Source organism: Chiloscyllium plagiosum, chromosome 23 (assembly GCF_004010195.1).
Source record: "Chiloscyllium plagiosum isolate BGI_BamShark_2017 chromosome 23, ASM401019v2, whole genome shotgun sequence".
In the NCBI taxonomy this organism is placed as follows: domain Eukaryota; kingdom Metazoa; phylum Chordata; class Chondrichthyes; order Orectolobiformes; family Hemiscylliidae; genus Chiloscyllium; species Chiloscyllium plagiosum.
In genome coordinates, this window is record NC_057732.1 from 34,739,035 (window position 1) to 34,751,014 (window position 11,980).

The 11,980-nt window shown below is 47.4% G+C and overlaps 1 protein-coding gene across 1 annotated transcript in view; it reads right to left on the minus strand.

The window, feature by feature from the left end:
• Positions 1-11,980, minus strand: part of LOC122561464 (kielin cysteine rich BMP regulator) — a 124,968-nt gene that overhangs the window by 50,366 nt on the left and 62,622 nt on the right. Inside the window, exons 20-27 of the mRNA XM_043713207.1 lie at positions 11,793-11,975; positions 9,431-9,613; positions 9,076-9,246; positions 8,334-8,510; positions 7,563-7,645; positions 7,163-7,253; positions 3,131-3,213; positions 2,226-2,399 (exon numbers count right to left, since the gene is read on the minus strand). Coding sequence (XP_043569142.1) covers positions 2,226-2,399; positions 3,131-3,213; positions 7,163-7,253; positions 7,563-7,645; positions 8,334-8,510; positions 9,076-9,246; positions 9,431-9,613; positions 11,793-11,975 — 1,145 coding nt within the window. The remainder of the gene's footprint in view (positions 1-2,225; positions 2,400-3,130; positions 3,214-7,162; positions 7,254-7,562; positions 7,646-8,333; positions 8,511-9,075; positions 9,247-9,430; positions 9,614-11,792; positions 11,976-11,980) is intronic.

Genomic DNA, 11,980 nt, shown 5'->3' on the forward strand with positions numbered 1-11,980 from the left:
GGTAAAGGTTGGGGGGAGATGAAAGGACAGCTGCAGAGGCAAGGGATGGGGGGTCAAAGGGGAAAGGGAGAGGATAAGGTGAGTTCTCCCACAAGCAACTTCCAAGAATTCACTGTCAATTGGTCAAATTGACTGCCCAGTAAGGAGACCCAATTTGTAAGGAGGCCTACACACAATGAAGTGGTTTAGAATGATTAGGTCGGAGTTTAGACAGAGAGCCAGTATAGATATGATGGCCAGAATGGCATCCTGCTAGCACTGTAACTATGCTGTCTCCGTGCGACCTCCCTCTGTCTAAGGGATGTGTGCAGTTGTTCTCACTCCTCTTGCTCTTTGACTGAACTCATGGGTATATTGCTGAGGGGCAGAGTCACAGGCTGCATCCATTCAACATGGAGCTCCAGTAATACAGGTGAACCTCCTGGTGTTTATAACCACAGCCCCAGCTGAGTTCAGGAAAGTGTGGAGAATTGTAGGGACAGGCTCACACCCAAATACTCCTGGGGTTAATAACCCATTGGATAGGCCTCTGGTGAGGGACGAGTATGAGAATTACATGAAAAGCAGCCACCATTTGTTGGAGCCAGCTGAAGGTCATTTCAAGATGAATACCACGGAAAGTAGCTATGTAGAGCTTGCACCAGATCTTGGCTAGGCTGCATTTGGAATACTGTGGACAATTCTGGTCTCAGTCTTCCACATAGTATGCAGAAGCAATGGGCAAAGTATAAACATGATTTACAAAGATTCTACCAGAAGTTTCAGCTTATAACTATCAGTTCAAACTGAATAGGTTTGCTTCTGTAGAAAAGTCTGACTTAGGACCTGACTTGATTGAAGTGTTTAAAATATGAAGGATTTTGTCAAGGTCAGTATGGAGAATATGTTTCTGCTTGTTAATGGTCCAAAACTTGGCGTCATAAAAATAAGTCACCAATAAATCTAATTGTGAACCTGGGAAGAACCTATTTATTCAGAAAGTGGTTCGAATATGGATCTCATCACCAAGGGGAGTGGCTGAGGTGGATAACAAAACACATTTAAGGGGAACTAGATAAATACACGTGGGAGCGAGGGACAGCAGGTTCTGTTGATAGTGTGAGAGAAACTAAATCCAGTGGGAGGGGATTGACGTGCAGCATAAACACTGCCACAGTTAAAAATCACACCACACCAGGTTATAGTCCAACGGGTTTAATTGGAGGCACTAGCTTTCGGAGAGTCGCTCCTTCATCAGGTGGTTGACAACCTCCTGATGAAGGAGCGTCGCTCCGAAAGCTAGTGCTTCAAATTAAACCTGTTGGATTATAACCTGGTGTGGTGTGATTTTTAACTTTGTCCACCCCAGTCCAACACCGGCATCTCCAAATCATCGCCACAGTTAATACAGAGTTAATGGCACGTTGCTGTGCTGTAAATGTAGTGTAGTGATACTGTCTCTGTGATTCTCTGAAGGATCACTCGAGGGCATTTCTCATGTACTGCTGTGCAATTCCGATCCTCAGTTCAAAGCTCCGGGCAGCAACTAGCCTGAGGTTTCTCTTTGAACTTTCCTCTGACGGAGATGTTTCAGATTAACATTTGTGTTTAACTTCAGGAATGTTCAAAGTTATTCATTCCCAAATGAACTGAATAATTGAAGTGTGGGAATGGTCACACGTGGAGGAGGGGGGCGAGTGAAGCCACTGGGGAGGAAACAAGTCTCAATTTTATTTGAACTCTTAGCTTCTACCTCCTGCTGTTGTGTTCCATTTTAATTCAGTCAGGATGCAGCCAGTGCACGGGGAGTCCAGAGATCGTGAGATCACATCGCTTGCAGAAGTTGTGAATGTAAGAGGGAATAGTTTCCAGAAAAAAAAAGTACAGTGACTGTAGTGACAGCTTAATGTCATTCAGGTATGAGAGGATGTCACAGTGAGAGCCTCTGCCCTCCATGTGACTCCAATCCGATGTTCCTTCTAAGCTGCACTGCAGTTGGGAGTACGCCACAAGGGGGCACACCACACGCCCAGCCACGTGTAACAAGCCAGTCATGCACAGCAAATGGAGCTGAGCAGGAACATGGCTCCCACCCCAGGAAATGGTGCCAGATTCCTCCTTTCCTCAGTGTTCCTCAGTGTAGTTTGACAGGCCTGGTATCCGGGTGGAGCTAGTCAGAGTTCTTCTGTTCGTTTCACACATATACGGTGGACAGACGGAGCCCAGCCAATGAGAACACCTCTTACCCGACAGGCGCAGCGGTTACATTTGTCACTTGGGTCTGGGAACCTTTCACCATTTTTATAACCTCTCTCATCGTAACGACAGCCATCACACACTGGGCAGCTGCAAACGTTGATTGATGGGTGGGGGCATGACGCTTTTTTGCAGCGTTTGGCGTCACAGATCACTCGTCCCTTCTGAAGTGGACAAAAAGAAAAGAAATATTGGTCCCCAGTTTGTCACAATTGCACGTGCTCAGCCACCTCTCCCTGTATTCAGTGCCAACCCATTCATCCCTGTGCCCAGTATTCATCAATTCATCACCGCAGGCCGTCTGATAACGCCGGGCACAAACCGAAGACGGTAAAGGGAAGAATCAGCTCATTGTGTTCATTCTGCAATGTGTCCTATTCACATGCTGTCAGTGGGCCAGAACACTCAAAGGATGCCCATCCTCTGGCACTGCAACTCCAAGGTTTCAATGAATTAGTTCATTTCCGAGTGCAGACACTGATAGGATGTGTGAGCCAGTCACTTAATGCACAGGAAGATCCAGTCAATAAGAGGGCACCAATGACCAATTTTGTGTGAAATAGGATCTCTTACATTAACCTGGGATGGGACCTTGCTTTAATGTCTCCTCCTCCTGCTGTGACAGTGTCCCATTGCCATTTGGTAGGTCAGAGCCTCCTCAGTACTGCCACATGAGAGTAAGCCCGGATTAAATGTTCCGGATTCTGGAGGGGGACTTGAACTGATGATCTCCTGACTCCGAGACGACCTGTTACGGCTGAGCTGTAGCTAACACCCAGCAGTAGTTGCTCAACATTCATGTCCAGCCCCAAAGGTTATTGCAGCAGTCTGGAATTCTGGGACCAAAGTTTAACCCAGCACGTGTTTCCCCCCAAGCGAGCCAGGAGGACCTTACCTGGCACCGGCACTCCTCACACTTTCCTTTCGGAGATGGGAATGTTGCTCCTTCCGCATAATCTTCACCTTGGAAGTGACAGCCTGCAGAACGATAGGAAATGAGCTAACTCATTGAAGGGAGTCTGCTAGCTGTGAGAATGACAGGGCAGTGTGGAGTTGGAAAACCAGCCCTTCAGATGGGCAGTCACTGACTCAGCACCGCACTATATTCAAATCCAAACGCCCCCTCACCCAGCAAAATGGTTCTCACTAACACTCTATCAATTCCTTTCAAAAATGTCCATCAGATCAGTTCTTAACATCCTATATTCCAGGGAGTACAATCTCTCTCCATCAATCAACCTCAATGTCAATATTCTGGTGAACCTGCAGTGCTCTCTTTCCAAAGTTAGAGTACACTTTCTCAGATGGAGTAGCCAGAACTGGGTAGAGTTACACCAGACACAGTCTGACCAGCAGTACCAAAACAACCTCCCACTTCCCACTAGTGTGTGCATTCAATCTGCATTTTGATAGTACCTTTCATGCCCTCAGGATATTCCCAAGAGTCTCCGAGCTAATTACGTATTTGGAAGTGTGGTCAGTGTTGTAACTCTGGAAACATTCCAGGCAATTTGTGAAAATTATTGTGCTGTCCCACAGGCAGTACAGTGAGAATAATGGAGGCTGTTACAAAACTATAAGGGAGCTTTAGCAATATTAACAGTTGTATAGATACAAATGTGAAGAAGTTACGGTGTTACAGTTCGGTTAGTAGTGGGCAGACTGCTTGGTTTTGAAGAAGGGTCATTAGACCTGAACCGTTCCCTTTGCTCTCTCTCCACAGATGCTGCCAGACCTGCTGAGTTTTCCCAGCTACTTGTATGTTCGTTCCACTCTTGCTCTCCTTTGGATTGTGTCTTTTATTGTGCCCCACAGAGGCAAGATGGAGACTTGCTTTAATGTTTCATCCAAAAGACAGCACCTCCAGCACTCACTCTCTCTCTCTCTCTCTCTCTATATACTGTCCTTCTGGAAGGGTAACACTTCTCATTGAAATGTTACCGGTTTCTCACTCCCACTGATCTGACTTGCTGAATATTTGCTGCACTGTTTATTTTACTTCAGTGCCTTGATGGGAGCTGGGAATTTCTGGTGCAGACGTTTCGTCCCCTGTCTAGGTGACTTCCTCAGTGCTTGGGAGCCTCCTGTGAAGCGCTTCTGTGATCTTTCCTCCGGCATTTGTAGTGGTTTGAATCTGCCGCTTCCGGTTGTCATTCCAGCTGTCCGCTGCAGTGGTCGGTATATAGGGTCCAGGATTCAATCAATAAGCACATTGACATGGACCCTATATACCGACCACTGCAGCGGACAGCTGGAACTGACAACCGGAAGCGGCAGATTCAAACCACTACAAATGCCGGAGGAAAGATCACAGAAGCGCTTCACAGGAGGTTCCCAAGCACTGAGGATGTCACCTAGACAGGGGACGAAACGTCTGCAACACAAATTCCCAGCTCGGTGAACAGAACCACAACAATGAGCATCCGAGCTACAAATCTTCGCACAAACTTTGAGCCTTGATGTGAGTCATCATTCATTATGCCAGAGGAGGTGGTGGAGGCTGGTACAACATTTAAAAGGCATCTGGAAGGGTACCTGAATAGGAAGGGTTTAGAGGGATATGAGTGAAATGCTGGCAAAGAGGAGTAGGCCAGATTGGGCTGTCTGGCCGGAATGGATGAGTTGGACTGACGGGTCTGTTTCTGTGCTGTACATCTCTTATGACTCAATGTGCTCAAGTCCTTAAGTAAGGCCTGAACTAGAAAACCTTCTTAGAACCTACTTGGCTGTCACCTAACCACTCATTTTCCCACAAAATATTTATCCCATTCCCTTTTGAAGATTTAAAATATGTATTCATGGGATGAGGGCATCACTGGCTAGGCAGGCATTTATTGCCCATCCAGAGGGCAGTTACAAGTCAACCATATTGCCATTGGTCTGGAGTCAAAGTAGGCCAGACCAGGTCAGGAAGGCAGTTCGCTTCCTTAAAGAACATTAGTGAACCATATGAGTTTCCCCTGACAACTGACAATGGTCATCATTAGACTCTTAATTCCAGATTTTTATTGAAATCAACCTCCACCACCTACCATGGTGGGACTTGAACCCAGATCTCCGGAACATTCCTTGTCATACCACTAGGCCATCACCTCCCCTACTATCGAATCTGCTTCCACTAACCAGTACGGCTTGTCTTTAGCAGTCTCAACAACTCAATGTTGAAACAAATTCTCTCCTCTGGTTCTTTTGAGATTTCCTTCAGTCTGGTTACCAGCCCTTCCGTCACTACAAACAGTTCCTTATTTACTCAATCAAAGCTTCATTTTTTTTTAATGCTTTGTGAAATCTCCCCAACATCTTATGGTTGAAGGAAAATAAGCTCAGGTTTCTCTACCCTTTTTCCATGTCTGAATACTCGGATCTTTAGTGCCACTCTGGAAATTTCCGACACCCACTCCATCTTGGCAATATGGGATGCACTGAATTGAACTCCATATTCTCCAGCTGGGGCCAGAGCTGTGGTTGATAAAGGTTTTGTATAATCTCTTCACATTTGTTATACCACTGTTTATATAGCTAAGGATCCCTTATGCTTTTATAACAGCCTCACAGACTTGGGCCATTTATTTATACTGTCTTGTCATATGATCCTATCAAACAGTATTACTTCACAATGCATTTAAGGCTTTATATTAAAATGCTTCCATCATGTGACTTCCCAAATGACTAATCACTGACCTCTTGAATTCTCTCTACAACCTTTGCGTGTTCTGTATCACTTGCAGACTTCGATATCATGCACTGTACACCCAGATCCGGGTATTAATAGATCACACAAAATTAAGAGACCTCGTTCAGGCCCCTAGGAACACAACTTCCTGCCGGTCTGACGAGAACTAAGCAAATTACAGCACGGGAACAGGCCCTTCTGCCCTTCAAGCCTGTGCTGATCCAGATTCTCGATCTAAACCTGTCGCCTATTTTCTAAGGATCTGCATCCCTCTGCTCCCTGCCCATTCATGTATCTGTCTAGGTACATCTTAAATGGCGCTATCATGCCCACCTCTACCACCTCTGCTGGCAATGCCTTCCAGGCACCCACCAACCTCTGCATAAAGAACTTTCCACGGATATCTCCCCTAAGCTTTTCCCCTCTCACTTTGAACTCATGACCCCTAGTAATTGAGTCCCCCACTCTGGGAAAAAGCTTCTGGCTATCCATCCCGTATACACAGCTCATGATTTTGTAGACTTCAATCAGGTCTACAGGTTTTGTAGACTAATAACCACCCCCCACTGCTGTCCATTTGCCAACGTCATATCCACATCATGGCTGCAGCTTTAAACCCAAGGGTTTGAGAATGACTGTCTGAGTCTGCTGGGGCCTAATGTGAACACAGAGTTTGTACAGTCTGAAATGTGCCTTACTGTTTAATTGGACAGCACAGATAGAGCACATCCAGGTGTATTCTTCTCTTGGTAATACCTACTAGGACCATGGGTCCTTCACTTTGATCATTCCCTATCCCCTATTCCAAGTGGGAACATCTATCTGTTCTGCAATCTCTACGCATTATCCACGACTCAAATCTAATTATAGACTGTGCCATTTTTCACCGTCTCTCAGCTTGGTCATTTTCCACACCCACCCAGCAGAGTCCTAACTCTCTCTCTCCCCCCCGCACATTCCACACTCTCACTTCCCCCCGGGCAGTCGCAATGCACACTCCATCCTGACTGGGGCAGTCCCCCCTCCCCCCAAGGCAGTCCCACCTCTCACTCTTTCCCTGGGTGATCCTCTCTCTCGGGCATACTCTCTGTCCCTCCACCCTCCACCACCCAGCCCCTCTCTCTCTGTCTCTCTCTCTTTCTCTCTCTCTGTCCTCCAGCTTTGAACTGTTGTCTGTGTCAGATTGTTGGAATGGGATTGGGGTTCAAGCGTGCAAGTGCAGAGCAAGAGGCAATGCTGGAGGTTTTCACTCACCATCACACTGGGGACAGTCACAGCGTCCAATGATGGGATGGGAGCACGGAGCTGGGGCACACAATGCCCTCACACAGTGTACTGAGCCGCTCTGTAACACAACACACAGCACAGGTCAGCACAGCGGCTGGCACAGTGCAGCAACAGGATGGGGAGGGGAAAGGGATGGTAGAGGGAGGGGAATGTGGGAGGAGGGGAGTGTGGAGGTAGCGGGCAGAGTAGAGGGAAGGTTACTGGAGGGGACAGTGCAGAAGAGGTGGTGGAGGGAAGTTGAATGAGCGAAGAAGGAAGGCTGAAGGATAGAAACGATGGTCACTGTGTCCCTCGGCCAAGGGGAATGGGTGATTGATCCCGAATGTGGAGCTCACTTGCTCCCAGACACCGTGATGTAGTTACTCACCCGGCAGGAACATTGTGAGCATGTGTCAGTGGGATCAGCGAATGTCTGTCCGTTACCGATAGTAACACCGCCATAGTAACAGCCTATGGAAGAACAGATCGCTTCTAATTGACATAATCAGTTTACAGTATAGAAACTATCAGATTAGCAGAGAGAACCACACTCCCAGAACAGTCATAACAGCCTATAGCAGAATTTATACATAACATTATTCACCATACATCCTTCACTTTCTAAACCATAAAAACATCTCGAGTCCCTTTAAATCCAGCAATGTCAATCCCAATAGCTACTTTCTGCAGGAGCCAATCCCATATTTTCACCACTCTCAGCATGAAGAGGATTCTCCAATCCCTGTACACTGACTGCTGTCTCTCAGTCCCTTTTTGTCTCAGAGAGATATCTGTACACTGACTGGTATCTCACTGTCTGTCCTATAGTGCACACGGAGTTAGCCATTCTAAATGGGAGTGGCACAGTGGCTCAGTGGTTAGCACTGCCGCTTCACAGTGCCAGGGACCCAGGTTCAATTCCAACCTTGGGTGACTGCCTGTGTGGAGTTTGCACATTCTCCCTGTGTTTCCTCCCACAATTCAAAGATGTGCAGGTCAGTTGAATTGGTCATACTGAATTGCCCATCGTGTAAGGTGCATTAGTCAGAGGGAAATGGGTCTGGGTGGGTTACTTTTCAGAGGGTTGGTGTGGACTTGTTGGGCCGAAGGGCCTGTTTCCATACTGTAGGGGAATCTAATCTAAAACTGCATGCCTTACCTTCACAGACAGGGCAGCACTGTCCCGGGAGGTTGATGGGGTGACTGCAGCCTGGACTGTAACATGGCCTCCTTGAGCAGCTGACAAAACCACTGATACACTCACAGCGGCTGCAGGGGTCGAGGGGGCCAGGAAACTCCTGACCATTCAGGTACTCCTCTCCCATATAATTACACCCTGGAACAACAGAGAAGGGGATCAGGAGATCCAGCAGCAAGGAGAGGCCACATCTTCAACCCATTACAGAACATCAACCCTGCCCCCGTCCACCAAGGGAAAGCTGGGGAGAAACCCTGCGTCAAAACAATCAGGAATCCTTTAGCAGAACCCCCCGCCCCCGTTGAAAGGTAACAAAAAAAAACTCCGCATAATCACCCACCCCTCCTCCCGTGGAGTTATATCCAGGTAGTTAAATGACAGAAACAGCCCATTCAGTGTGCTTAGTCCATGCGAGGTTTCAGACTTCACACAAGCCATCTCCCACTCTTCATATAATTCGCACAACAGCTCCTTCCAATGTGCGGATCACTCCCTCAAAGCAGCAAATAGGCCAACAAGAAAGGACGGCAAATCTCCCAGAATCAGGAGGAAAATCCCAAACCATCGGACAGGGTGAAGAACATGACAGGACAGTATCTGATCACTCGGCCTATTTCCCTGGAGAGACGGAAATCAGTTTTGCCGATGAGTGGAGATCGAAAGGGAATCGAGAAACCATGTGCTCTCGGTTGCTGGTGCATACCATCACAGACTCTGCAGCAAGGTCCCTGTGTGGGGAAAGGACACTCCAGCACGGGGCACGGGGTTCGTTCACAGGAGACACTGCCTTCCCTGCACACACACACATTACAGCTGTCTGACACGTCAGCAAACTGCTCGCCGTTGGCAAACTCCTTCCCACCAAACAGGCAGCCTGCAACAAACCAAGTGACAGAGAGATCAGGAACTGGCAGCAATGATTAACACCTCTGTTACATTACCCTCAGACGACACACACACACACACTCGCCTCCCCAACCCTTCGCCCTGTCCAACTGCCCCTCTCAACACCCAATGGTACCTGCTCCATGTATTCCCGCTTGGTGAATGGTACTTACCATCACAGGTCCGACAACAATCCTGCAGGATGGGATGTGAGCACTGCAGGGGGGCACACGGCTTTCTCTGACAGGTGATGGTGCCGTTGTTACATATACAGGAACGGCAAGCATCGGAGGGGTCATAGAAACGCTGCATGTGCTGGTAAAGAAGGCCATTGTAACGGCATTCACTCGGGGGAGCTACAGCAAGGAGAACCAGACGTTAACACATGACTACAGTCAACTTCAAACTAAAATACAAACCCCACACCATTCACTGTAATACACACAGTCCCCGCACCCTACACTGTAACAGACACAGATCTCACACCCTTCACTGTAACACACACAGACCCCACACCCTTCACTGTAACACACACAGACCCCACACCCTTCACTGTAACACACACAGACCCCACACCCTTCACTGTAACACACACAGACCCCACACCCTTCACTGTAACACACACAGACCCCACACCCTTCACTGTAACACACACAGACCCCACACCCTTCACTGTAACACACACAGACCCCACACCCTTCACTGTAACACACACAGACCCCACACCCTTCACTGTAACACACACAGACCCCACACCCTTCACTGTAACACACACAGACCCCACACCCTTCACTGTAACACACACAGACCCCGCGCCCTTCAATGTAACACACACAGACCCCACAGCATACACTGTAACACACACAGACCCCACAGCATACACTGTAACAGACTCAGACCCTGCACCCTTCACTTTAACATCAATATCACCCACTCCCATCTGCATAATAACCACATAGTCCAAGTCCTATCATAACATCCTCATTAATGATGTGGATGAGGGAACCAAAGTTTGAAGTTTGCTGACGAATTGTGAGTTTTGAACAGGACAGTGAGGCAGTGCAATGTCATGCAATGTGATTACATGTGAAGTTATAGATATTGCTATGAAAGACAGAGCAATAGAGTATTGGGTGAATGGGGATAGATTGGGAAATGTGGATGTACAAAGGGATCAATGCCCTTATACACTCGTCAATGAAAGTAGGCGGGTAGGTGCAGCAAGTAATGAGGAATATGGTAGGTCTGCTTTCATTGCAAGTGGATTTGAGTTCTGAAGTAGGGATGTCATACTGCAGGTTTTAAGGTGGAATACTGCATGCAGTTTTGGTCTCTCTGTCTAAGGAAGGATATAGTTGCCACAGAATGAGTGCCACAAAGAGTCACTAAGTCTGATAGCAGGGATCGAGAGTGTGGCGCTGGAAAAGCACAGTGGGGGTCAGGTTTGTCCGAAACATCGACTCTCCTGCTCCTCGGATGCTGCATGACTTGCTGTGCTTTTCCAGCACCACACTCTCGACTCTAATCTCCAGCATCTGCAGTCCTCACTTTCGCCTGATACCAGGGATGTCAGGACTGTGCTCTAAGGGGAAATGAGATCCACTTGACCTATATTTACTGGAGTTTAGAAGATTATGAGGGGATTGGATTGAAATGTATCATATTCTGGTCAGACTGGCTGCACAGACGGTGCTTTCCCCTAGAGTAGGAGTCTAGACCTGGGGGCACAGTCTCTGGATGCAGGGAAAGATTTCTTCACTCAAGGGACAGTGAACCTGTGGAATTCTTGGCCACAGAAGGCTGTAGAGGTCAAGACACTGTACATAGTGTTCAAGGATGTGTAGGTTAGGTGATTAGTTAAGGGTAAATGGAGGATAACAGGGTCGAGAATGGGGCTGGGTGGGTTACTCTTCAGAGGGTCGGTGTGGACTCGTTGAGCCAAGTGGCCTGTTTCCACACTACTGGGATTCTATGATTCATATTCAAGGAAAAGATCAATAAATGTTTATATTTAAAAGGCATCAAGGGGTAGAAATTGGAAATATGGCAATGAGCTAGAGGATCACCCATGATCATGATGAATGGTGGAGCAGGCTTGAAGGGGTGAATGGCCTATTCCTAGTTTCTGTTTAATCCAGCATACTCCACCATAACACTGAGATACCCCATAACCTTCACAAATTATCAATATTTCATATACCTTTCATCATAACACCAATACATGGTGCACAGCTTTATAACATTGGGGATAAGGCTAAATTCTCCCCATAAACAAAAACCCCAAACCTGTAAGAGAAACTCTCAAATACACCCCACACCCTCAGTCTGACCCATTATACCCCATACCCCTCAGTCTGACCCAATATACCCCACACCCCTCAGTACAACTCCTTGATATACCCCAGACTCCATGTAACTTGTTGATATACCCTATATCCCTCAGTATAGCCCCTCGATGATATACTCCACTTCCCTCAGTGTAACAATCTGGTCCATCCACTTCCTTGCAACATTTGAAGAGAAGCTCACACCCACCTGGACACTGAGGACAACATTCTCCAGGTATGAGGAATGGCTCACTGCAAGTGATAGGGGGACATCTCCTGGACAGACATTGCACGTTTCCATTCTGCACAGAGAGAACTAACTGAGATATTTGAAAAAAACGAGACTGCAGAGAGAGAGAGAGAGAGAGAGAGAGAGAGAGAGACAGAGAAAGAGAC